General features: G+C 39.2%; 2 protein-coding genes across 4 annotated transcripts in view; both read left to right on the top strand.

Annotated features, from left to right (window-relative positions):
- Positions 1–10007, top strand: part of tent4b (terminal nucleotidyltransferase 4B) — a 29595-nt gene extending 19588 nt beyond the window's left edge. The window contains exons 4-12 of the mRNA XM_042482593.1: positions 2082–2202; positions 3032–3139; positions 3705–3833; positions 4600–4813; positions 4915–5041; positions 5296–5399; positions 5619–5830; positions 7231–7377; positions 7687–10007. Of these exons, the coding sequence (XP_042338527.1) occupies positions 2082–2202; positions 3032–3139; positions 3705–3833; positions 4600–4813; positions 4915–5041; positions 5296–5399; positions 5619–5830; positions 7231–7377; positions 7687–7845 (1321 nt within the window). The 3' untranslated portion in view covers positions 7846–10007. The remainder of the gene's footprint in view (positions 1–2081; positions 2203–3031; positions 3140–3704; positions 3834–4599; positions 4814–4914; positions 5042–5295; positions 5400–5618; positions 5831–7230; positions 7378–7686) is intronic.
- A 162-nt stretch (positions 10008–10169) lies between these two features.
- adcy7 (adenylate cyclase 7) overlaps positions 10170–27694 on the top strand; it is a 66722-nt gene continuing 49197 nt past the window's right edge. For all 3 annotated transcript variants that reach the window (XM_042482409.1, XM_042482359.1, XM_042482306.1), the window contains exon 1: positions 10170–10286. The gene's annotated coding sequence lies outside the window, so the exon portion shown is untranslated. The remainder of the gene's footprint in view (positions 10287–27694) is intronic.

The raw sequence follows: 27694 nt of genomic DNA, 5'->3' as shown, positions 1-27694 counted from the left end.
CAGACATGTCACCTGGATTAGTGGACTCTTGACACCACACACTGAGTACTTTAATGGGACTAAGCTGATAGTGGATGCATGCATGTCAGTGGGTGATGTGCGTGGACGCAAATCTGTTTGTGTGTGCTTCTGTTATGGAAACAAAAAAGGTGTAATCGCCTGTATTTAAAGCAGAATAACTCCTAAATTAAGAATTCTATTTTGTTATTTACATGGCCTAGGAAATTTAATCAACATTTGCTAACATGAGCTGCAGTTTCTCCAAGCCAGAAAGCAGAGAATGAATGGAAAACTGATTTTATCCAGACTTCATACCCAATGACATCACAAATTTGAGTTCAAAACTCTGGTTTGCTTTGGGAGAGAATTGTTCATGTTTACAAACATTTTAGACTGTCTTCGACTATAGGAATAACGTGTATGAATTTTGAAAATTGATGTAGTTTCCCTTTAAGTGACAAGGTACAGGTTATTTACTATGTGTGTATAAGTGTTAGCGGCCCGCCAGGCCAACAGGAAACCTGGTGAGGCCAAAAAATCTTTTGTATTGACAGAAATAATGCTAAATATCTCTGTTATTCCCCTGTTTTCATTCTGCAGGGGTGCACTGCTTTGAATCTATAGAAGAGGCCATTTGTATGTGGTTTGTTCATGTCCTTAGTAACAGCAGGACAGTTGAATTTCTGTTGTCTTAAGTCATTTCAGAAAGTGAAGTGAGGATAATATTGTCTATCGGTTACAAACTGGCTCAGAAGTGAATAAAATGCTACCATGTTGTCAGGACGTGTGTTTTTGTGTTTTCAACTGAGCTAGAGCAGAGAATATTTGGTTTAAACTGGTCGGTGATGCCGTTTTTTCCTCAGTGTTCTCCATGAAGTCTCCTGGAAGTGATGTAATGAAGCCCCACTGGTGCGTTTTATGTACAGTGAGCACTGCAACTCATGGCATTTGCCCCTGGTGTTTGTCACCTCTGTTTTGGAGGAAGGAAATTACACGAGTGACAGGCAAATAACCTTTAAAAGTGACATCTTTTCTTTTTAAATAGCTGCAGTGGATCAAATTTATGCCCCGATGTGAAGAGTGATTCATGTGGATTTGAAAAAGTAAAAAAAAAGTTTCTGATACTGTTAAGTGTTGAGTTTGAGAATGGAATTTGGTGTGTCAGTAGATGGTACTATGAAATGTGAAATTGTGAAATGTGCAAACCATAGTGGGTGCTTGCATGTAGTGAACATACACCAGTGCTAAAATAGTACACACACATTGACGGGATTCCTTGAACTGTGTGTGAAGTTGCATGTGGCTCATCCACAAGAGGGAAGCAAAACCACCTTTCTGCATTAAGCTAACATGTGGAGGATATTTAAAAATGGCTGTTGCAGTGTTTCCTTTTTACTTTATTTCAGGTCACATCCACCTCAAGAAAACCACCATTGTGTAATGTCTTAGTTTACCTACAATAATGCAATGCAGAGACATTTCTGAACTGGCGGGCTGTTGTAGTAAACTATTAGTTTAAGCAGTCTTCAGTTACAGTAGCTGTGAATGCTTAAACTTAATGTAACAGTATCAGAAGTAGAGAAGAGTCATAAAGTCAACGAACTGTATCGAATGTCAGTTCCACCACTCTCTTTATCAAACGTTTGTTAGAATTAGCCTCCATAAACTGCTGATTATAACAGACCATGTTAGGCCGTAGCAGCAGGAAGATTCCTGAGTGTGCTGGATTGAGCAAGGGTGTACTTTTTGTTTGTAAGAGGAAGACTGTGTGGTTTGTTATTTCGAGGGTTACCTTTAAAAGCCACATCATGCAGCTAGTTACTGACTGGCCAGTCCATCAGTTTTTGTTGTGTGTCCATAGTAGAAATGTGTAATAGTTAAGTCGTTAAGAACCATGTGCAATTTATGCTTGTATTTATTTTGAAAGTGATTCAATACAAAGTTTAGAGTAAACATGTTGTCATGAGAGAAAAAGACAAATACTCCCTTTCATGCCCCCAGTGCTGTTATATAAGATGCTCTTGTAGTATGTTATAAGTATAAATAGATAAGTGACACTTGTCATGTCTCTTTTTCACCAGTGACATTGACTTGGTGGTTTTTGGGAAGTGGGAGACCCTCCCACTGTGGACGCTGGAGGAGGCTCTTCGGAAGAGGAATGTTGCAGATGAGAACTCCATCAAAGTTTTGGACAAAGCCACGGTAAGACGGCACTCACTCGCAGGTGTGCATTGTGTTGCAGGTTTTACAGTTGTTTTTTGTCAGTTTAACTGATCTGTCAGTGTTTCACACACCATGTAAATCCATTTGTAAAACTGTCTGACTTGTGGCGAATATGATTTATAATTGTTAACAATCATTGTTTCAGTCGTGGATTAGTGCAAAGCTGACTGTCATATTCAGGTCTCTGATGTTAGTTTTAGTACTTGTTACACGAGCTGTAAATCACATCAATGCACGCTGCTGTGACAGTTCCAAAACTCTGACGACACTGGTTATCACACATGCCTTCTATTCAGGCATGTGTGCAGACATGTCAATTCAGGGAAACGCCTCAAGGTTTTCACTGTGATTTAGACTTGGTAACCGAGAGTAAACTTAATCTAAATGAAGGGAATGGGTTTATATTTACCCTTTGTTACAGACACAGTGTTGGTAGTGTTGTTTGTTCAGAACTAGCTCTTTACTTTGGACCTTTCATGTCTTCTGATTGTGTTTTCAAACCACTCCCAACCCTTTGTTCGTGATTGGAGGCTTTCTTTAAAGCTTTTCAACTGTTTCAAGCTTCTCCTTTGTTAGGGATTATAAACAGCAGATTAGCACTTTAAATCTTTGCTCAAGTAGTTTAGTTGAGGATTACATTAGTAAACGTGGGTTCATGCTTGATTGCATGTGTGGCTTTCTTTCACGCTTACAAGAAACTTATGGATGCAGTTTTTTTTTTTATTAGCACAATGTCAGTGCTTGGTTGTTGTGATTGTTGATTATTTTCTGTGCAACTATATCAGCACCTGTATCATGTGTGTTCCAGGTTCCCATCATCAAACTGACAGACTCCTTCACTGAGGTCAAAGTGGACATTAGCTTCAATGTGAAAAGTGGTGTTAAAGCCGCTCGGCTCATCAAGGAATTCAAAGAGGTACAGTTTGTAACGTTTGTGGAAGTTGAGACTTTCTGTGCTAAGTTTTCATGTATTCTTGGAATACATAACCTTTGTCACCTGCAGCCTGTGTTGTTGATGTTTGAAGTGTACACACTGTGTGAGAGTAATAGCAGCTTGTCGGACTTTGACTTTACTTGGTCTGTAGCACAGAGGTGGAAACTGCAGATAGTAGTACTGCCTCTAAAACTGCCTTTAGCTTTCCCACAAATGTTAAATCTCTAAGGTTTTAAAGAAACCTCGGTTATTGAAATCTTGCACAGGGTGTATTCAGGCAGTAAGTATGAAAAGGGGTGTTATTGAGTATCAAAGCACATAATCATGTTCTATTAGAAACCCTAAATACAAGTATGAACCTAAAAATGAGCATAGTATGGGGCCTTATTTTGATCAGTTCAAGTGGGCCTTATATACAGAATATTAGTGATCAGTAGAATAAAATGCCTGTTTAAACTTTAAATTCCTGTTACCTCTAGAGTGTGCTGTAGGCATCAGTTTATATTCCTTGCTATGTTTTTACTATGTGTGTGTTTTCGTCCTGTAGAAATACCCTGTGTTGCCTTACCTGGTCCTGGTGCTGAAGCAGTTCCTACTGCAGAGGGACCTCAATGAAGTTTTTACTGGTGGAATTGGGTCCTACAGTCTCTTCCTCATGGCTGTCAGCTTCCTGCAGGTCAGATACATCACAATTTTTTTTTTATTTTATTTTTGACTAGGGATGCATGATATTGGATTTTCTTGCAGATATCTGATATGCCAACATATAACAACCCATTTTACCAATAACAGACACAGATATCAAGTCTCTTCTGTAGTGGAATGAACATCATATATTATGCATGCTCTTATTGTGATGGCCCACCAGCAAATGGAGAAATAAAATACTACGCTTTTTGGTGTATGTAGTATTCACACATTGTGCAAAATCAGAAAATTACTTCAACTTTAGGATTGCTGTTTTGATGTTCACTTTGTCAATAAAAAAAATATGTCAGTTTGTGATATTGGCAGAAATCAGCATGTCGGCTGACTCCCGTATTTCATTTTAAAGCCAATATCTGCCGATACTGATGACGTGCAATTATTATCATGCATCCCTATTTTTAACTTATTGTTAATCTTGATAGTATTTTGTGGAATGATTTTGTTCGTATTAACTTAACTTAAGTAGTATTTTATTGTAGTGTCGTTTAATTGATGCCCTTTATAATTGCTTTTTTATGTAAGTATTTGCTAAAATGATGATTCTTAAACACGTGAATTAGAAAAATATCCTCAGTTCTGAACAAAGAAAAACACCTGGAGACAGTACTATGTGCATTATTCAGAATAAACAACATTAAGACTGTCATGCTATCATATCATCTAAGAGGCTGTTACTGCACCTTTTACAATTATTTGATATGCAGTAACATCAACCTGTACTGTGTTTTTCACAGCTTCACTACAGGGAGGATGTGTGCAGTCCCAACATCAACATCGGCGTTCTGCTCATTGAATTCTTCGAGCTCTACGGTCGCCACTTCAACTACCTGAAAACAGGTATCAGGATAAAAGACGGAGGTTGCTACGTTGCCAAAGATGAGGTTCAGAAGAACATGATGGATGGCTACAGGCCCTCCATGCTCTACATTGAGGATCCGCTGCAGCCAGGTTGGAACAGTGAACACAAAGGATAAAGAGAATGGCATGCTTTGGCACGTTGTCAGGTTCTAGTATTTACACAAATTGACCATCTGTCTTGTGTCCAACAGATAACGACGTTGGTCGGAGTTCATACGGTGCCATGCAGGTGAAGCAGGCATTTGACTACGCCTATGTGGTGCTCAGCCACGCTGTGTCACCCATCGCCAAGTACTATCCCAATAATGAGACGGAGAGGTAAGACCGATCACATCCCTCAGTCAGTTGATTGGTGCAGTATGTAGTCTATTTCCCTGGTGTTAATATTGTCAATGATAAGATTATTTTCAGTTATGTTTGGCATTATTTAATCATACCATGCCATACCATACCATACCACACCACACCACACCACACCACACCACACCATACCATACCATTACCAGTAACATCTGCTTTTTGGATTGCTGTATGAACACTGGTATAATACTTCCCTCTGTATCCCATCACAGCATACTTGGCCGAATAATCCGGGTAACACAGGAAGTGGATGAGTACAGGGAATGGATCAGAAAGAACTGGGGGAGCCCGTCTCAGAATGATCTGCCACTCAACAGTATGTTTAAACTTGTTTAATAGCTTTGCTTGTAATTAAAAAATATTTCCTGAGTTTAGTTGAAACTAAAATCTGATCTAGAAGAGAGGTCAAGATCTGCAGTCGTCAGTCAGTTGAGTCTGACCTGGTATTGGGTGGAACTACAATCTCAGGGCTCTGTAAGCTTAACTTTGGACTGAGTTAACCTTCATGTCTACATTTTCCCCTCTCTGTTTGTAGGAAATGACGTGACACTGTTTGAGTCCCAGCAGCTCGATGAGTGCAACAATAATGTTCCAGATGATGACGATGACGTTGTAGTTCTGCCATCTGCTCCCAACAGCAAAACCTCCTCCAATTCCTCCTCTCCTTCCCCTTCACTGCGCTCCTTTCCCTCCTCCTCTCCACTGTCGCCTTCTTCAACAACCTCAACTTCCAGCTCCAGCGATGCGGTCAGTCTTGCAGCTACACACAACACAGTCTTAGTATTAGCCACAACCTCAGTATATCAATTACTCACCCCGTGTTATGAATTTGTAATGAAAACATATTCTGACATGTCTCCACAGTGAATGCAGAATCTGAAATAGACATTTTTTTTATTTGGATTGAAGTCAGGTTACTGCATTTAACAGCAAAGCTATATCAAAACATCTGTTTACAAACTGTTCAACATCTCGTGCAGTATAATCCAAGTCCTATTCATCCAGTCGTATGCTCAGTACTTCAGTGGAGTCTGTCTTTAAAGAGAGCATAAATTAAGTTGAACTTCCTGTTCAGTTCCTTTTCAGAAAGGGCTGTCTGTTTGGGAAGTATAGAGTATATGCCTGTATAAATGTGACTTGGGTTAAACTGCATGAGTTGGGTAGATAGAACAGGTATGGAGGCAGTGTCCTTACTGCAGTGGCTGCTGGTTTGAATCCGTCTTCTGGCCCTTTGCTGCATGTTGTCCCCCCTCTCTCCTCTTTTCACACTAGCACTCTGTCCTATCTAATAAAGGCAAAAAAACACACAAAGAAACTGCTTGAGGTGTAAGATTAAATTAATGTTTTGATGTAGTTTTATGGTTGTTAAATGCAAACCACTATGACTTCAATTCATCAAGAATTTTCTCAGTTTTTGGATTCTTTGTTCACTGTGGAGGTGTTCTTTAAAGCTTCAGTGTAACACTGGTGTGAAATTGATATACAAATGTTCATTTAGGAGGTGAAGTATTCCTCTAACAGGGTTCCTACAGTTCCTTAAAAAGTCTTAAAAGGCATTAAATTAATTTATCTATTAATAAGGCCTTAATTGGTATTAAAATGTCTTAAATCAATCTTTTACAAGACTCAAAAATGCTAAGACATTGGAAATAGTATATTATGATTTTTTTTCTGACATTGCAGTGTATAATCTCAAAATTTAAATAAAAAAAATAATAATTTACCGAATTTAACGTCACACAGCTCAGGATAGAGGAACCAACAAAACAACACCTGTACACTTACCAAATCAAATCAAATGAAAAATAGTAGTAGATCATCTAACTTTAACTTGACAAAAAAGTCATGTCATCTGTTATAGTTAGCATTTGGACAAAATTGTCCCTAACCCTGTATTGATTTTATTGATCCCGGTTTATGTTTTTTTGTTATTTTTTTTTCTTTCCAAATGTAGTTATTGTAAAATTGCTCTTAAATTTCATTCTGAGTGGCATTAAAAGTCTTAAATTTAACTTTCTTCAAACTGTAGGAACCCTGTTCAAGATATTGAGCTATCGCCTCTTCTGTAGCACTTAAAACTTCATAAATAAAATTCTAGTCGACAAAATGTTTCTGACACGTTATTCACTCTTTGTTGGTCTCTCCAGGACTCTGATGGCACGCCGTGTAAGACAGCCAAGCAGCAGTCTGGCCGGGGCCCCAGCGCCCACAGAGAAAAGTCTGCGGTTGTCAACAATAACCGAACTCAGAGCCACACTACCAGCACTCCATCTGGAAGCAACAAGGGAGGAAAAGTACGCTCAGCTTTACCTTATATGTACACATACAACTTATTATGCACCAGAGATTAGACAAGGAGATGGACTGAAAATCTGTTTTGTAAAATGTGCATCACAGAACACAGCATGTAAAAGTCTGTACAATTTAATTTCTGATAGCAGTAACAAATTTTGCAGCATTTCCTTATTAAAAAAAAAAAGAGCTTCTAAATGAAACAATTTGATTATATCTCCACCGTTACAGCCAACAGTGTATTGTATTGAATAACCAAGGGGGGTCCAGCTGGAACTGATTTGTTTTCTTTCTGCGTCTTCTTTCCCCAGGCCAGGATGTCTCGTTCGCACCTTAAGAGCGGCCACCACGGGCAGCAGAGCTCCTCCTCCAGCGCCAAAAGTCATCAAAGCAACAAGCCACACCACCAGGGCAACAGCAAGAAGAGGAAAAATGTGCGAGACTCGACACAAGACGACCTCTGCAGATAGGGGTGACCCCGCCTGCCCCCCTCCCCGCCCCGTCCTTGTCTGCAACTGACTGACTGTCCTGTCCCACTTCTGCTGCCAGACCTCAGCCTCCGGAGGCTGTTAAAGTATTAAAACATCTACAGTATCTGTCTCTCTGTCCAGCTTTTCGGGATGACAAGCAACAATTTCTAGCAGACGAAAAAAAAAGAACAAAAAAACAAAACAACAAAAAAAGAATTGTTATAGGAAATGGGGTTTAATTTCTTGGACCTGAACTGAAATCACAAAGGATAAATGCTCATTTGCTTCCCAATAGCTTCTTTTCTGGAGCAGTTTTCCTTCCCACAGCCAGCACCCACACAACATGCCTCTTGCGCCTCCTGCTGTACAGGAATAGACAGGTCGGGTGTCTGGAATCTACTCTGGAGCAATACCTGGAACTGCTGGCTGGAAAATATGATAAATTTTATCAACAAAAAAAAAGAAGAAAAAAAGCAAATGGCTGAAAAATGTACAAAAACAAAACTGTCATGTACACAGATTTTATTAAGATGGTAACAAATGCAATCAGTAAGAGTGGGACATAACTTATGCATGAGTTGTTTTTTTTTTGTTGGTTGATTTTTCTGTTAATCTGTTTTGTTATGTCTAAACAGGTTATACAAAGATTTGTACAAAAAAATGCATAAGCAAAAAACGGTAAAAAAAACAAAAAAAACAACAAGACGTAAGAAGAAGAAAACGTTTCATATGACCTTTTTACAAGATATACCGATTGAGGACATGTATACGTGCACATCTTGTGCCCCTCAGCTTTTTTTGGCCAAAGCCGAAAGCTGGTTTGGGTCCCATTGCCAACATAAATCATCAGCATCTACTTTGACTTCCGGGTTGCTCTCTTGTGAGTGTGCTACAGTGTTAACATTTAGCCTTTAGTGAGCCAATGCTCACGTACAGCCCTATAGATGACTGGATGGAGCCTGAGCTCTCACCCAGCTCAATAGCACAGCCACACCAGTGTAGAGGCTTTACAGGTTTAAATTAATTAGGGGGTGATAGTGGTTTTATTGAGAAATCCTACACTTGAAGAAAAAAAATTGTGTTAACAATACAACTGTGGGTGATAATCTGTTCATTTGGTAATTTACCCACTGCAAAAATCATTTGTATTTGTTAAATGTATTTATTTTTTTATTAATTATATGAACATAGTATGGATAAATGTATTATTAACAGTAGAGCCCATATCTTTGAGTCCTATATCTGAAGTAGGATAAGTTGTGGAGAGGATGGGGTGGGAATGTTCAGGTCCAGTAAAATTACCACCTTTATTATTTCATTGGATTTTTTTTTTTTTTCAGTGACAGTTGAGTGACCAAGTTCCTTTGAGAGACCATTTTACAAGTCCGACAGTGAGAATTTTGTTTTAATATGTGGCTGGTCTACTTACTTTAAAAGGGAGCTGATTTTAATTTTTGTTTTATAAACCTACCATAGCAAGAAATACTTCTTCAATATGTCACCCCCCCTCATCCACTTCTGTCATTGCAGTACAACAACTAACCTGTAGATGGAGTCATCGCTCTTAAGTCTGAATCCACAGAGTTTGGGGCTTGTATACTGCATTTGGATGGTTTATATCTGCGTTATTTTTTTCCCTGTTTGGCTGATAATATTCTCCTATTTCAACTGAATGAGCAGCTGCACATAGAAAACCCGTCGAGCCGAGTGCTTGGAGGGAGTTACACCAAAGCACACCACAATCCTCCTGTTGTCTCTCTTCCAAATGTCACCCACAGTTAAACAAAACAAGTAACCAGCAATATAAACCACATTACATGATATATTATTACTCCACAGAATGTGTTAAGAGAGCTGAAGCACATTTGAGTCCATGCACTTTTACAGCCAGTCATATTTGGTGTTGGAAGTACGGTTTTTCTTGTCCACTCCCTCATCCCCTCCTGTGTGATACAGTTGCGGTATAAATGCAGTATGTAAGCGCTGGTTTTGTGGTAGACGGACATGGAGAAAGGTGAATAAAGTTAGCCGTGCCATCTGAATGTCCACTGACCATCTCTTTTCACTGCAGGAAGGCTTCAAACCCAACTGTATTCATCTGAAACATTGTTTCTCTGCAGCTATTCCAGTTCATGCAATAAAAACAGTACAATTAAAACCGAGATAAGCTCTTGCTTTTTTTTTTTTTTTTTTTTTTTTAACCTTTGTCTCTGTCAGTGTTAATCGTTCAGTTTAAGGCAACATACTGTAACTTCATATGGAAAATAGTGTACTTGTGAAATTAAAAAAACGTGTGTGAGAGCGTCGGTGTGCGCGTTAGAGGTGGAGGAGGGGCGTCCTCAGTTGGAGCAGCGCGCGGGTACCACAACACGCGCTCCCAGCCTGTACCTACCGGTCAGCTTTGTAGGCTTTTTCAAAGCGACGTTTCCCAAATCTGTCAGGTAAGACATTAAAACTTCATTGATAGAAATAAAACGGCTCCTGGGGAAAGCTGAAAACCTGAAGCGCGTGTGGGTTTTTTAAACACCGCTCTAAGGACTTGTCAATTGTTGCTTCGCTGAAACAAAAACAGTTAAAAGACGGATTTATTAACCTAAAAGTTTTCACCTCCTGTGAAGTAATAATGAGTCGTCGAAGGTTATACAAAAGTGTACGTTTTTGCCAGAGTTCGGAGTTAAACATTTCGAGTATTTTCTGGGTTTTCGTGTCGCGTCCTCACCTGGCTTTTCTTGTCATTCACTGTCTGAGTGTTTGGTGCATTTCGGGTTACTTGAGCTAGCCGAAGGGGCTGCTCACTTTGGCTCACTGTCGTTAGTTATCCTAAACGCTACAGCTGCAAAGTTGATTGTAATCTCACTGTACATTTATGGTGTTCGTTGATGTTGTCGTTTGAGATATGGCTAAACTATGAACAGTTAGCTAACACCATAGACAGGTATTTCATTTGAGCTGAATCAGTCAGCATGTATTATTTTCCTTCTGCTAGTCCTGTCATAACTCACTGGTTTCTTAGTGCACTGTGTAACGATTTATCACAAATTTTATGTCTGATTACCAAATATAGATTATCCCAGATTGAGTAAAATATGTTTGTGAGACATTGCTTTTGTTCAGTGTGTCCATCCAACTGAGTTTTCTTAAAAATGTGTGATCGTTTCCCCGGGTTAGTCTCATGCACTGACATCGCAGTGTAATCTATACAATTCATCTTGTGTTGTCTTTTCTCAGTGACATGGTGTTCTTAGGCTTGACCCAAAAATATCGTCCGGGCAGGAAATGTTTTTTAAGTGTGTGTGTGTGTGTTTTACAAGTATGCAGAGAGGCTGCTCTGCTGTCTGAGATGCTAACTTAAACTAGTTTATCTCCTCACATCTCTTCCTGGAACATTATGCTCATTGGTTTAACAGGACTAGAGCCTCTGCATGAGTGCCTGCAACCGCTCATTTCAGACTCACTGGTGATGTTAGTCTCTTGTAAAAAAAAAAAAAAAAAAGAAAAAAGTACCACATTAAACAAGATATTTTCAACAGTAGAAAAGACACAGGGCTATAAAAGATTCTGCTTTTACCGCAGCTGGTACATCACTAGTCTTCCTTTCAGCCATTTCTTCACAGACAGCTTTAATGTTACGCAATTCAAGTAAAAGCAATAACACAGGGATGGACTGCATTTTATTAAAAGTTCACAGCACTGAATTTTTACTCATGATAATCCACAGGCCTCACTGTTAACAGTTTTCTTTGCAACTACTGTCTTAAACAAATCCTCCTGAAATAATTGGTGTATAAGTTGTTATTTATGTCAGTACGCCACAGTGGCTTTTGAGAGCCATAGTTTTATGGAAAGCTCGAAGGTAAATACATTATGGGCTTATTTTGTTGTTACGGAGGTGAGAGCATGACTGTTTAAATGGGCAACACTGGTGCTTTGGATCAGTGCCAACCTCACATTGTCATCCCATTTTTTTATCAACCTAGCAGAGTCCCAACATTTTTTTGGCATGTAATGTGCAGCAGGCTAGTTGATTTTTACCAATGTGAATGCAAAAACTCAACCAGCAGAGTGTTAGTGTTATAGTGTCATAGTGTTATGAGCCGAGATTATGGTGGCAATATTTTCCTGAGCAGGCATTTATTGCCTGTGTTAACAAGCAAAAATATTAATAGATTTTGAAAATAGTTGCAGTTAATTTTCTGTCGATTTATTGATTTCTTGACTCATTGATACTCTAATGTATTACAAATAGTCTGAGCAATTATATGTAGCTATGTCACCGTGGGTATTTCTCTCATCGTTTTTAACACTAGCTATAATTCTTCTGTACAGTGTCTTAGCTGTAACTTTGACTGAATACATTGTAAAGTGGAATTTTCCTGGTATCATGTAGTTTAAACATTGGAACGAAAGGAAGTATTGCAGTTTCGATTAGTGGCAACGAGAGATTGCATAAAGCAGTACAAATGTCTTGTGAAAACATTATGGCACTGTGTTTCCTGACTCTAAAATGCAGTTCTGCTGATTAAAGCTGTTTGCTCAAGCTTTAATAGCTATTGCTGTTTGCACTGTGGACTAAATGCTTTTTTTATGTTTCCATAGAATAGAAGAATGGAAAATGTGTAAACCCTGAGATTAGATGAAAAATGTTTTCCTGCCACATAGATGCATTTAGACTTATTTATGTGTCCATAGTGTCACCATCTGTATAAAGATGACAGCCATGGTGTGTGCGGGGGGCGTTTATCATTTGGATGATTACGTCACTAATCCCTTTGTCATTTCAGCCCTAGTAAATGCTGGTAGCATTGGGGTCATCAGTAGCTGATTTTCTGTAATGAGGACAGAGCTTCATCACTGTGATTATTTAGACAGCAGCAAATATCGAAGTAAAATTCTGAGTATAAGGTAACTGGTTTGTGACAAATGTCTCTGAGTGGGGAAAAAAGGATGCATGAGGTAAAAAATCAAGTGAGTGAACAAATACGACATTGATTTAAATTATGGAGCTTGTTTGTTTGAGTCTAATTGGTATATGACTGCACAGCGGCACTACAGTGGCTGGGGTTAAATTCTTGGTCATGGATCAGCGGATTAATGCACTGCTGCAATGCCTTGGCCCTTTCATAGCAAAACTGTCATCTAAATTGTGACACATACAGTACACTGGCATTTGCCATTGGTGTGCAATTATCCATTGTGATGTTGCGATGTATCTCATGCCCAAATGATGGGAGGCTTGTTTTTATTGTGCATGTTATTGGATTAATTTACAGCTTGATGGATCTGGACAGGGATTGTCTGTTGAGGGCTGTGCAGCAAAGACACACGCGTGCGCACACACACACACACACACACACACACACACACACACACACACACACACACACACACACCAACAAAAAAAGCCTGGAACAGATCTGTACTGTTTAGAGTGACGGCAGTCTGCTATCCTCATCGTTGTTTTGTGACCAGTCTCTTAATAACCAGTGGTCGAGTTGTTTTGTGTTTCTTTTTCCTCTGTCATGAAGCCTCAGCTGACCATGCGCCCAACACAAAGCAGTGGTTCCCAAAGTGAGGTTTTAGTACTTTCAATGCCAGTAAGGGATGTCCAAAATGGACTATTTATTTTTAGAGAATCTATAGTTTTCAAATTACTTATTAACTGCCTGCATTGCTATATCAAATCCAGAGTGAAACGAGTTGAAGTCCCTGGGTTAAAATAAATCAGATCATTTAGGGTTTTCTGGACTAATGTGCATTGATTAAGGCATCATTATCATCCGTCTATATCCTTGGTGTACTGTTTATCTGACCAGACTTTGGCCTTTGACTTACATATGCTTTTCTCCCCTGAACCAGTGACAAAGGAGGAAGTGTTTGTCTAATTTGACTCACTACATTTGTTACAGTTATACCAAACTGAGCCATTAGTGGTCACATTTGTTATTTTATCATCACTGGTGCTACAGAGAACGCTGCTGACTCGTGTGGTTATCTAAACACACACATACACAAATCTGCAAACACACATGCATTCAACACATACACCGTCTCAGCCTGTGCTTGACAATGACAGAAACCTTGGCAGGAAATATGGGGAACCTCGACAGGAAATGTGTATGTGGCTTCTCATAGGACTTCTTTAGAAGTTGGGTTGAAACGGTCTGTCAGGCAGACAGACACATATGCTCTTTCTGCTCTTGTTGTGCTTTCAATTTGTGTTGTGCTCTGCAATTAACTACCAGCTCTGTAAACAATATTTTCTGTTATGATCAGAGTTATTCACAAAGAACCATACAATCACAGAAAATGAGGCAGTAATTTGTGCTGTATACTGCAGTAAATCGGACCCACCTCTCAAACAGCACCATTTTCTAAGAAGTACTTAATGAAAGATGATCACAGGTGCACGCGGGAAGGGTGTGTGTCCAAGCAGACCCACCGAATCTCTCCACTGCTGAAGACTGAAGATTACCTGTCTCAGTAGAGAAATGCCATCTAGCTCTGTGTTCTCACTCACACACAGAGGCAGGATTGTGCACATAATAGGCATTTTCTGTTGTCATTAGACCCCATGATGTTTTCCAAATGCTTCCAGCCACTCATAAAGCAGATGATTTCACCCATTTCTCCCGTCTCTCTCTCCCATTGTTTCCCGTCTTTCATCCTCACTTTCTCTCATCCACTTTTCGAGCGGGCTGTCTGCTCTCTCTTCTCCTCAGGCTTGAAACGAGAAAGGCTCCTTTTGGTGGACAGTGTGCTAATCCCTGAACACTCACTGGGGACTAATCGGACTCATTAACTCTGACTCTGGTGCTTCCAGCCAGAGATCAGCACTAATCCTTCCTCAGCACAGCCTTTGACATGCATGTTATAAACGCTCTTTCTCTTCAATTTGCTGCTTTTTCAATGCTAATTAAGAAAGAAATTTAAAAGGAAAAATGTGACTGTACAAAGTGATTTTGCAGGGCTGTAGTGAAGTTGTTTAAGAAGACAGAGAGGTCCGCTATTAGCTTCAAACGTCACCTCAAAATTATTTCTGACACAATGTGTTCATAATGCACATTTGACAACATGTGTCACATCAGGGTTTTTTTTTTTTTTTTTGGCAATGCTAATACAGGTATAAAAACAGAGCAAAAACATTTGTCATCAGATCATCGGTCAGTGATTCATTTCCACCAAAATGCCTGGATTGTTTTTACACTGCTTAAGCTTGTTTGATCTATTTAAAGCGAGCCAAACCTCATGTCAATACCCGTGGTCTCAGCGCGAGAGGCTGGGGTGTATGGTGGAGATGACCTTTACTTGGTTGATGCCGCTCTCCATCTCTCACTCCCAGGATTTCCCCCATATTGTGCTGTGAAAATGTAGGAAGCTTCCCCTCGCTGCAGAAATATAAGGAATACGAGCAGGACGCCACTGGGTGTGGGTTCCCTAAAGTCACTCAGAGTTCGAAGGTTTCTTTCATTGACGTCATCAAATCTGCGGGAGACTCAATCTCACTGTTTTAACTGTTCAATGGAATCTGTGAGCAGTTTTATTTTATTTTTTTATCTTGAATGCTTATTTTTCTGACTTTAACCTATTGACAGTTTGAAAGACAGGAAGACAGACAGTAACCATGTACATTTATTCTGCTAACATCAGCAACTTTAACTTGATAAAATCAACTGAGTGTGCGGAAAGACTCAGCATCACACATTCCAGACAGTCAGCTACATACTAACACCTTTCAAACTAGATAGATAACATACTGCTTACTGTCTCAAGCCTTTTTTGATAAGCTATGTGGCTAATCTCTAAATTAACCCTTTTAAACCTGAACAAATTGGCTGGGTTAATTTCGAAAGCACGGGAGGAATCAGATATAAGCGACTTAATAAGCAAGAAATTAGTCAGTTTACAATTAAAAGAAAATTTCCTTAAAATAAGCAACAAAAAAAGAGAAGTAAAAAAAAAAACTAGATCCTAGGAAAGTTTTTTTTTCCGCTGTGATAACTATTCTGTAAACCTTAAATAAATAAATTACAAAATTTATAAATATAGTATAGTAGTATATATTTTATTTTATTTCTATTTTATTTTAATGTATGTTTTTGCAAGTTGCAGGACATTTTTTTGCCAAGATGCTCATTGCCTTTTTGTCCAATATTTTCAAAAGAAATTAAACCAATTCTCTCAGGTTTTAAGTTTCCCAGGTTTCAGAGGTTTAAGTGCTTGTGAAAGGCGTCTGAATGCATCACAAGAAAACGGATGCTGATCCAGGTGTTTAAGGGTTAGAAACAAATTAATAGTGCAAAATAATGGATTGCATGAGTATTTTCCTCATCATATAAAAAAATTAATCATCACTTTTGCAGCCAACTATTTTTCAGATTTCAGGAGGTTACATGTCATAAAACGAGGTGTGAAAAGTGGATTTGGCTCATATACACCTGCGCCTGCAGGGTTTAAAACCTGGTCAGTAATTTTCTGTTAACGTTGTTAAATCTAATACACAATTTTGAAAAGCACCAATGAGAAAATAGTATACACAAAGTTTTCAGGGAACTGAATATCCTGAGGGGCCGTGCAGTGACTCAGTGTTTGGCATTCTTCATTTCTGTGTGTGGAGTTTGGATCTTCTCCCTGCGTCTGGGGTTTCTTCGAGTGCAAACATGCAGGTTGGGTCATGTGGAAACTTTGAATTGCCCCTATGTGTGAATGTGAGTGCACACTACAGTGTTTGTCTGTATGTGTTAGTCCTGTGACACCGTAGCAACTTGACCAGGGCATGCCTTGCTTCTTTTCCGATGTGTTCTGGGAGACGCTTGAAACCCTGATCGGGATAAGTAGGCACAGAATGAGACACAGCTGAAAATGCAGGCTGTCAGAAATTTTGTGACTGGTAAAGAAGATAGCGGTCTATGGGGATTGACTGGCTTCTAGGGCCAGCCTCAAATGGCCATTTGATGAACTGCAGTTTTTGGCACTTTCATTTTGGCTTAATTTTTCAGCCTCGCAAGTTTCAGCCTGTTGGCGTTGATTCACAAAACTGGTCCCCAATTAAAGATTATGTCAATGCATGCGAGATCTGACCAGCACTGACAAGATCTGCAGGACTATCTTTCCATGAACATAGCATCTCATTATACAAGCCTACATTAATTATGCCAGCAGTTGTGGTTTATGCTTGCTTTTATTGTGAATCAAATATTTGGACAATTTCTCTTTATATGCAGCATTCCTGTACACACTGTTCAACACTTTTCAGCTGAACTCACTGTCTTGTGTGTTCAAGTGCCATTGTTCTATTTGTATGAGTGAGCAGATCTGGAGCTACAATATGTAGTTGAATCTATAGCGATGTGTTTTTTTTCCAAGTTCCAAGATTTTTAAAAGAAAAACAAGATGGGAAACTGAACACAGAAATTGTGGTTGAAATTACCCTAGTTACCCTATTGAACTTTATTTTTTTTCATATTTTAGGGTAGCTTTTTCATGCAAATAAAATGATAGCAACACTGTATACATAGTTCGGTTATTAATTATGTATTGTGTTTTCATCCTATATTCTATTGGCACCATCTAACTTGTAATTTACAGTCACTGTTCAAGACTGCTAATGTATCTTGCTCAGGGAAGCTCTTGAGGGGCCATGAAAGGCCGTGCCCTCTTTTACTTCTGCTGTTTGGAGAGGATCAGTGCCGCTGAGATGGGATGCTGTGGAGTGCCATTAGAGAAATGCCTCTTCACCCTATTGTCTGTTAAATTGTTCCATTTCCTGAGCACCTTCCCCGCCCACGGCCCCTTTGTGAAAACACTAATTACAATCTGCCTTCAGCAATATGGTGAGAAAATGAATTTCATTGTAAGCACACACTCAAAAGTGAATCATTTATTTATAAAAACGATACAATCAATCATACATTCAGACCCTTCAATATTGCATAATATGCTTATAATGCACCAAGATGAGATAAAGTGTATGCTGTAAAATGCTTTGAGCCACATGGAGACATATGAAATAACCCTGTGTGGCTTACTGGTGGTTCAAATGCTGTGTCGAATGTTGAAATACCCTGCAGCCAGCGTGAGCCGATGCATGCCTCCTGTGAATGTTGGTTTGAGTGTGGATGGTGCAGATGTGTGGGTGTCTCTCGCTCTCTCTCTCTCTGTCTCTCTCTTTTTCCCCATTTCAATTTCAGTGTTTTTTGTGCTTGCGCTGGTTCAAGGACATTATGTAATGCTTATGAGAGCACCCCATCTGGAGAAGTGCCATTGAGACGCCGAGTTTGCAGAACTCACTTTAGAGCTGAAAAACAGCTTACCTGTGAAAGACATTAGTAACTGAGGACACTAAATGAAAAGAGGAATTTGCAGCACAGCAGGCAAACAGTTCTCAGGCATGAAGGATTTTGTAACCCTCTGAATACCCATTTTGGAGATTTTTTTGATGGATTTTGGTGAGTGTCAAATTTTTGAAGGCAGATTAATACTTGACTCTCACAGTAAATCAAAATTCAGTTTAAAGCATCGGTTTCTTTTTTTTTTAATGTTTAATGATGTTTGTAGTTCTTCATTTGGTGCACAGAGGTCTGCACTTGGGGGATGCTGTTTTGTGTCTGTATTGTATCAGTATGTGATTTCAGTCTTTCAGAAATGTGTAATGTCTGCATGTCACAGGGGGGCTTGCAACACTTGACTGCTTCAACATGTCACTCATTGTGCTCTGCTGGTTAATGAGTGATTAGTCAGGATTGGCTCTCTGGTAGATGATCAAATGAATACAGTCGAGACCCTAAGTTAAAAGGGGATATGCAACTGGATAGAGGCTGGATGGCAGTGAGGCTACACAAATCAAACTGCATCAAATAGGGATTTCTCGAGCTGATTGTAAGGATCGGTATCTCGGTTGATTCTGACATATTTTAATGGCTTGGTGTTGGCTATAAATAAAGCAGACTGAAATCTAATCCTTTCTTTATTGAACTTTATTGGGTTTTTGTCAACCTCATGATAGTTGGGTTAATGAGTGGCAGCCTCTTTCCATTTGAGGACTAGTCTACTAGTGTAGACAGGGGCCACAAGTATAGATTGGTGAGCAATGATATTTCAGTCCACAGGGACTTCTGCTAGTATGGCCGCCAGAGCACTGGAATCAGTAGCTGTACCAAATGTGTTTTACAGGGTTTTAAATCTCTTAAAACGTCTACATTTCTACAGGCGCAGACAGGACAAAAACACATGGCCGTGGGTGCACAGGTCATGCCAGAATCTGAGGCTATTCTCATATAATTCTGAAAAGAGTTTTGCACATTTGTCTCTTAGATGGAGCCTGTGAAGTGCTTTAACTCTGCCTAACCCCGTACCCAATATACCTATACCTGTGTATTGATGAGGAGTGAACCAGACCAACTGACATCTGCTAAAATATTTTTGAGCTCTACACCTTAAAGTGGTCTAAGGAAAGAGACGTGACGCCATGGTTCGTCTCATTTTGAATAGTGTACTCTCAGTAGGTCAGTTTCCAAGCATTTTTCCAGCTATTCTGTTGGGCCTCAAGAGATGGAGAGATATATTTTTGACGAAACCTCTGAGCTGCATCTACCAAAAATAAATTGTGAAAATCACGTCCATTCTCAGTTAATTGTTAGATATTGTGTCTGTCATGTCAGTTTGCTATAAAGTATCACAGAGTGGTTGAAAAGGGGCAATTTACTGGCCTCACCATATACAGTTTATTGAGGAATCATCAATAAACCTGTGGCACCATTTATACTACATCCACAATATCGAGAAAAATACATACATTTCATCCCGGTTGATGAGAATATGGGGCTGTGATAGTGATGATGTCAAGTACAGATGTCTTGAAGTAGTTCTTTGAAGAGGATCTCAAGCAATATAATGGCATTAACCCCAGCGACACTTCCAGTTCCACATTAGAGTCCGTGGTTTTGTAAAAATTAGCATTAAAGTTCAGACCTGCCCACGCTGATTACAGGATAACAGCGACGTGAGTGACATACACAAGTACTAGTAGTTTTTGTTTGTTTAATGGTAATCATTTTATTTAGCAAAGTCATAACAAAATTAATCACTTCCTCACTTTGCTGAGGCACCCCTCTGACCTTGCTATGGCAACAGCTGCCTTTAAAAGATCCGGTTTCTGTTGCTGTGTCTCACACACACACACACACACACACACTCTGTGTCCTTTGTGAGGCTGTCACACGGACCACTGCTGTCACCATTAGGATGCAGCGGTCCAGTGAGGCGATCCAGAACTTTAGGCTCAGGTGTCGCATATAGTCAAAAGGATGCTATGCAATTAATGAGTTATGGTTAGATAGGAATCCTGTTATGTTATCCTGTCTTACAGTTAATACAAGTGTTGCACAGCTGAAATGAGCTGAAATGATTTGTGTTATGTATTGATTATGTATTTGTGTTATGTATTGGACACATACTGTTCATCACAATGGCAGAGACTATACTCCCCATGAATCAATAATAAATGCTTTGTTCTTATCCATATCTGTGCTTGTCTATCCTAGATCACTGTTTGTCCTGACATAACTTAAAGTCAGTGGCTGCTTTCATAACAGCATCCATCTGTGACTAATTGTGCAGTGGCTGTAGGTTCCCTTTTTATGAAGCTGTCCTTGCTGCGTTGTTAGGGAAATGAGTCACTAAGGAAGTGAGATGTTGTGCGGTCGACTGTATGTCACAAGGTACGTTTGGCCTTCACTCGACAGAGCCCCCAGAGCACTGAAAATCTGCGAGCTCGTTTGATGTTAGAACTCTGTAGAAATGCATTCAGTTTGGGAGGAATGAAGAGAGAACCGGAGAGAGGAAAGTAGAAAGGTGAAGAGTGCATGAAGAGTGGGCGGTATACAATTGTAGAACTTGTAGGAAGTGTGTTTGTCTTCGTGCTGTCAGTTCATTTACAATAGTCTAAAACTTCCTGTCTTAAAACATGGTGCAATCCGCTGTAGATTAATTGGCAGTCAGACACACACCTCTGCAACATGTCTGTAGAGGCTGCTTAGACGTGGTGCTACATTTAACACTGAGAGGGTTTTAAGCTGACATTAATTCAGAACACATCTATAGTGAAAAGCATTTTCTCTGCACTGTGAAGCAAATGTAATATAGTTCAGTGATTGATAACAGCTGACAGTGTATTGGACAAAAAACTCTGTGTTCCTCTTTTGGATCAAGACTGTGTGATGCAAGTAGTGTGTGTGTGTGTGTGTGTGTGTGTTTCTCAATAAAAGTTGGGCAGTGAGGATTTGGAGGGTTATCAACAATGTTATTGGTGGTTTTAGTGAATTAGAAAACTCTGGTGTTTCCCCAAGCTGCAGGACCCAAAGCTGCGCCCTCAAGCTGTTTCAAGTAAAATCTTGGGTAAGAGGCAGGTAGACAGCCATCACTTGACAGTCAGTCTGTCCCAAAGCGTACAGTGATGCCGTCTCCTTAGATTTTTCTGTTGCTTAATATGATTTACATGGATTCTGTTTGGCGGTGGTGGCACTTTGTTCAACAGTAGTTTTTAAACAGTTTTCTTAATGTTTTCATACATAAGGAGATGGATGGAAACTTTTACCAAATCAAATAAAATATCTAACAAATTTTGTATTAATTAAAGGATAAGTCAATTGATATTCCAGACTTTTCTTATTAACAATTCTCACGAAAAAAATTAACCAACAATTAATTGATCAAGCAAGTACACAAGCCTGATGTACTTTATTCCTCTCTGTAATAGAGCTCCAGTCTAAAAAACTATTAAAAGCACACACGCTTGCACTGGGTTACACTTTCTTCATTACAATAAACACAAGCACTGCAGTTTATTTTGAGCCTATCACACATACGCTGTTCAGGCACAATAAATACTCACTAGTGTTCCAAATCTGCCGCCGACAGTAGTCCCCAGATGCACTTTTTACTGTTGTTTGAGCAATATTTGTCAACAGCTACAGTGTCCAGCTGTTTTAGAAAGCCATTTAGCCTCTATTGAAAATAAAAGTATAAGTTTGTGACCTTTTTCTTAACACTGACGTCTTCAGAAGAAACAAATTGGCTTTGGCTGAGCGCCACAGACAGGCAGGGTGAGTCAGAAAGACTGAGAAAGCACTGACACACTGTCGGTTTTGGTATCATCATAGGATTTGCAGGACACAGGACTAATAATCAACATCTAATGTGATGCCCAGTCCAAGCTTTTGTTTGAACTCTGTGTTGTTGTCTCCTTGTCCATAAACTACAAATGGAAACTATCTTGTTTGTTAGCTCTTTCTGGAGTGAAAAATAACTTTTCTCTGCTCCTGGTGAATATATATGCAGACAAAATCATCAGATTTAGTTCTGGTTGGAGTCATACTCTCAGCACATTGGATGAGATCTTCACACCTGGATGACTTTGTCTAGATGCAGCACAGAGCGAGACTGTGACTCATATTTGGGAGGGGCTGCAGTGAAACTCCAGTCATCTCAAGCCAGTTCCTTTAAGGAATCAAGTGGGAGTAACCTCGCCTTCACCCAACTTAGCCAAAAACTTCCCACTCAGCCGCAGAAACCCCAGGAAGGGTGCTGCAGTCTGCAGACATTCCTAACTGGGTGGCTTTTCAGCAGTGATGCTTTCCTGCACATTCCTTGGCTCGCAGTTTCAAAACATAAAGGGTGGCTTTTAAAAAAATGTGTAACTCCAGCCGTGCCCCATAGTGCAAGGCTGCCATGGACAAGGCCTCCATTGAGAGTCACGAAGAGAGGCTCGGCTAACTAAGTTGGTCAGTTGTATGAAAAGGCAGTACAGTAACACAAAGCGGGCTAATGAAGACACTCAGTAAAGAGACAAGGATGCTATTAGTTAAATCCTCAGGCTCCATCCATTCCAGTCATCCATAGCTCCCAGGAGGCATTTGAGGTAATGAGATCCCTCTGTGCTCCTTCTGCGTCACTCCCACCATCTGACCTCTCGGCTGCTGCACGGTTGTAATTGAGGGCTTAGCAGAATTTGCCGTTCCATGCGGTGCTTATAGCACATACAGTCAGCACTTCTCTCTGTTACAAATGATATTTGTCTTAGTGCAGAGATTCATGCAGCTGACATCATGAAGTCACTCGATCAACTTTGTGGTAATGCATTTAGGTTTAAATGTTAAGTAAAAGTCAAATGGGGAAATGTGTCCTGTCTATTTGACCTATTCTAACCAGAATCATCCAGCGGCCATAGCTCAGTACCTGTGGACCATCTCCAGTTTTGAAGCCTGTGCCTTGATCCAGGGTGCCCGCAGATCCCTAAAAAGTCTTAAAAGACATTGAAATCAGTAATCACAAAAAAAGGCCTTAATTAGTATTAAATTGTCTTAAATCAATTTTTCAAAAGTGTTAAAAAGGCAAAGACATTGGCAGCAGGGTTTTATGAATTGCTTTTTTCTGCTGTTGCATTGTAAAATCTCAAAATAATTGGTAACATCTATTTTTTTAAAAAAATAATTTACTGAATACCTCTTCTTCAACTTTTCATGATGGTTATTCAAGCAGTGGAATAATCCCTCATGCAGAGTAAGACACAGAAAATCAGTTATAACAATCACCAATAAATACTAGGTATTTCCCAGTTCTAACCAGATCCAACTTTTTCACTGGACCAAAATTGTAATGTTTTATCTAACAATAAAAAGCAAAATTGTTCTTAATTTTATGTAAAAAAAAAAAAAAAAAAAGGTTCATCATTGAAGTTTTTTTAATCTTATTTTTTTTTTAATTTATTTCAGTTTTGGTTATTGTTAAATTGGTCTGAAATTAGATCCTGAGCGGCATTAAAAACATCTTTAAAAGTACCGACTTTAGTCTGCCTTAAGCTGTAGGAACCCTTTGATGGAGAGAAGTCACCAGAGTTGATATTTTGAATATTCCTGTCTTTTGGCGTGGGAGGAAACCAATACAAACACTGTGATGCAACATCGCTAATCACTGAGTCACTGTGACACCAATCAAAGTTTTATACTGATGGCCTCCGAGCAGCGCTACTGGGGCACTTAGGGTTTAAGTGCTTGGCTCAAGGTCAACTTATCAGTGTTTTTTGTTTTTTTTAAGGATGGGAATGTTGCTGAACTTCTTGTCACCTCACCCCACCTCACTCCTCTTGTTATAGCACTGTTGGCTGCCTTCAAGACCGGTGTCCAACCATATTGTTTGGCTCTAGCTGGAATTGTATAGTGTATGTAAGTGTGTGTGAGGGTGTGTGGACAGGGTGTGTTTGACAACACTCACTGGTCCTCTAGGTTTGAGCCACAGCCAGGCAGCAGTTATGCAGACAAGCTGACTCCTCCCTGCTTAAATGCACACCCAATGCTAACCAGAGTTCACGCTAAAGAAGTAGATGCTTGAAGCCAAATTAAACGACTTCATGCATGATCTTGTGTCCTTTTAACTGTAATTTGTTTCTGAGATAGGTGCCATTTTTAGTATGCAGTTAAGTTTCAGTTTTTTGGACCCCTCTGAGACTTTGGACCCCTTATAAAGTGTATGGAAGTGCAGGCTGTTGTATTGGATTTCTTAAGTGCACCAATAATGGCATAAAGGTACAAAGATTGATTAGGGGTTTAAATTGTTTCTCAACACTCAGAGTCCCATTACAGACAGAACTGTACAGTAACTTCAGTTTAGTATTGTGTATGTTTCATTTGCATGCACTATTACAGATCACCATAGTCACATGGACAAATATAGGTGCAAAGATGATTTTTGCCCTATTCCCAGATCCACACAAAAGGTTCATATGATTTTATGTGGATTACACCAGTTACATGCACAGAGGTCCATACTACTCTCTCTACATTCACTCTCCCTCCTCTGCACACAGATGCTTTGACTAACATTGTGCTAGTGCATCCTTCCTGGGTTCCCACCCACAAGCACTGCATGAACAATTGTTGTACAGTGTTAAAATCAGTTTGTAAGAGCCCTCTTGTCTCGGGAAACTGTTACATACTGCTATCAATATATGCCAAACTGTGGATTCAAAAATGTTATCTTGCAGTTTTACACATATCTGCAACAGTTGGAGCAAAGAAAATAAGATGAAGTGGAAAAAAAAAAGTGAAACACAAGAGCAAGTTCAGGCAGGTCGATGATGACCACAGAATCTGAGAGCAAGTTTATTGAAGTCACAAGCCTATGAAACGGTTTATAAACTGCCACTGAATACATGCTGAACAGGTTGCTCCCTAAAGCACATTGAGTGATAGGCATCATTACATATTTCTGCAAATATAATGCTCAATTACTCTTTATGTGCTTAAAACAATCCCTCTGGGGAACAAGAAATCATATTCAAAGGTTTTTGCAGTAAGTAAAACTTAGCGTAAAAAAAAAACATAGACTCCAAGTGTTTCTTGTCAACAGCTAAATGTCAAGGTATTTTTACTTTAGAAAGATTTTTCCTACCCTTGTCACCAGAACACTTTCAGTGCTGAAAGTATTCTTTATTTTTCTTGTTTGTGCTGCATGTTTAAATTATATCCTGATCAAAGTCAGGTCTACAGTATGAAGGCCATTGCAACCCCTTTGTATTTCTTTTCATAATCTGTAATTAAGTCTGAGATATATTTGAATTATTATCTTTTTCAGTTTTAATTTCTCACTGACTCTTGAATATTAATCAGGATACGTCTGGCTACTAAACAAAGCCAAAACAAAGTAGATCCACTGCCATACCAACGCAGACACTGGATTCTATTTTCATGAAAATATGAAATGTTTTTTTTTTATTAAACCATATTTGTACTGTGGAAAATCTTACAGTTTGTACCCAGATTCTTTTGTGATATTTGTTGGTCTAAGGTCACATTCCAGTGACGAGTAAATAATGCTTTCACATGTCCACAATCACATGTTGAAATATCCTCACCTGTCATGTTAGCAATGTAACCGCAACTGTATATATAGGTCCCATAATGTCCTTTTATATCATTATGCTTTGTGTTGCAGTTGATTTTTCTTCCTTTTTTCTTCCTTAGAGCTAGATGGTGAGACTTTAGATCAAGTATAAATCATAACACTTCAGGGGTTATCATAATGTCCCATAACTCTTAGGGTCACATGCTTGGTCATTTATATAATGCACAGTGTTCTTATCCCTTCAAAATATTGTCCTGCTCTCTGCAGAAATGTGCTTTTAAATATAAACCTGCATATTTATTTAAGTACACTTATCTAATGTGGGAATGTCGACACTGTAAATTTTCAATTAAAAAGTCAAAGCACAATCTCAAATATTAATCTTTTTCATCTAAATACTTCGGGGACATGAATGTTGCTTTTGCTAAAAGGTGACGGATATGGCCTTGTGAGAGGCAGGCATTAAAATTCTGTTTTTAAACCCAAGCCAATTTTGAGTTACAGAATATTTTTTCACTCTGTTTGCAATACTTCTGTTGGAGACCGTGAAGGCTGCAGGAAGAGAGGAGAGCGTGATGCACAGCAGAGAGTTGGAATGCTACCATAGCCATATCTTTAATATACCCTAACACAAGAATTAAATATTGCTGGGGAGGAAGTCATAGTCTGCCAATGGACTCACCCCGGGATTTTTAATCCCCTCAATCTTAAAGCTTTAGTTTAATGTCATACTAATGCAACACTGTATTTGAACATCAGACTAGCCAGTATGAGAATTGCTGTTTTGTGTTCCAGTAAATGCTGTGTGTGGAATTGATGGTCTCATATGTCTCATGCTATGGACTCCAGTAGTATAGACCACACCTCCAGTGGACACATTGTCGGTTTGTGCAAATTATTTTATTTTTCGTTTGATTTCTGCAGAGAATTGATTAACACAATACTCCCAGTGCATGTATTAAGACAACAGGATCTTATCTATAGTGAAAGGACTAAAACAATTAAGTAAACTGCATAAATAATAATATAATAATAATAATACTCGGCTGTCCAAGTGAATGCTTAGGAGCAAAGTGTTTTCAAATCTGTAATAATCTCTGCCTTGTGCACTGTATTCTTACTTATTTACCCATAATGCTCTAATGCAGAGAATTTATAGAAATACTATCAGTATATTACAGTGATATTCGAAGGGGGTTGGTGGAACAAATAGTGCATAAAAGTAGAGCACTACAAGAGGGATTATCAGAGTTCTTACTTATGTGTTTGCACAAGAAATGAAAAAGCATTTGGCCAAATATTCACCAAGGATCATTAGTGTTGCGCTTGAAGAGCCGGACAGCATTGTTGCAGCAGTGTAGGAATGTAATTTGAATTTCACCTTCAGTTAACAAAGACAGAATCTGAACACTTATTATAATGGGGTTTCTTTCATAGAGCCAACAGACCAAATCACTAAAAAACCCACAAACAGCAAAACGTTTTGCTAAATAAAACACAATTTTGGTGTTTGAGGGTCGATTTTAAATGAACTTTTTAAATGTTAAGCGCATCTTGGCAATGCAGTCTTGTGATGTTTGCTAATTTGACACAAACAGCAAAGACAGTACAATGTAGATTACAAATGCTAAATTATTTCTTTTGATTAAATGGTTTTTAGACATAAGAAATTGTCACTGTCCACTGCATTATGGAAAATGGCGCAAGCTTTACAGTACACACACACATACACACACACACACACACACACACACACACACACACACACACACACACACACACACACACACACACACACACACACACACACACACACACACACACTCAAACACTTAGAGTATGCTTTGAAAGCAGATTGGTAACCTGCCATGTGTTTAGTGATATTGTGTAATAGATATTATGTAATTCCATTGTCAATGTGGAGTGTAAATCACTGCTGTCAAGACCCCATTAA

The sequence above is a fragment of the Plectropomus leopardus genome, chromosome 1 (assembly GCF_008729295.1).
Source record: "Plectropomus leopardus isolate mb chromosome 1, YSFRI_Pleo_2.0, whole genome shotgun sequence".
Classification (NCBI taxonomy): domain Eukaryota; kingdom Metazoa; phylum Chordata; class Actinopteri; order Perciformes; family Serranidae; genus Plectropomus; species Plectropomus leopardus.
Note: the sequence above shows the minus strand (reverse complement) of the source record. Positions and strands in the feature narration are given on the sequence as shown.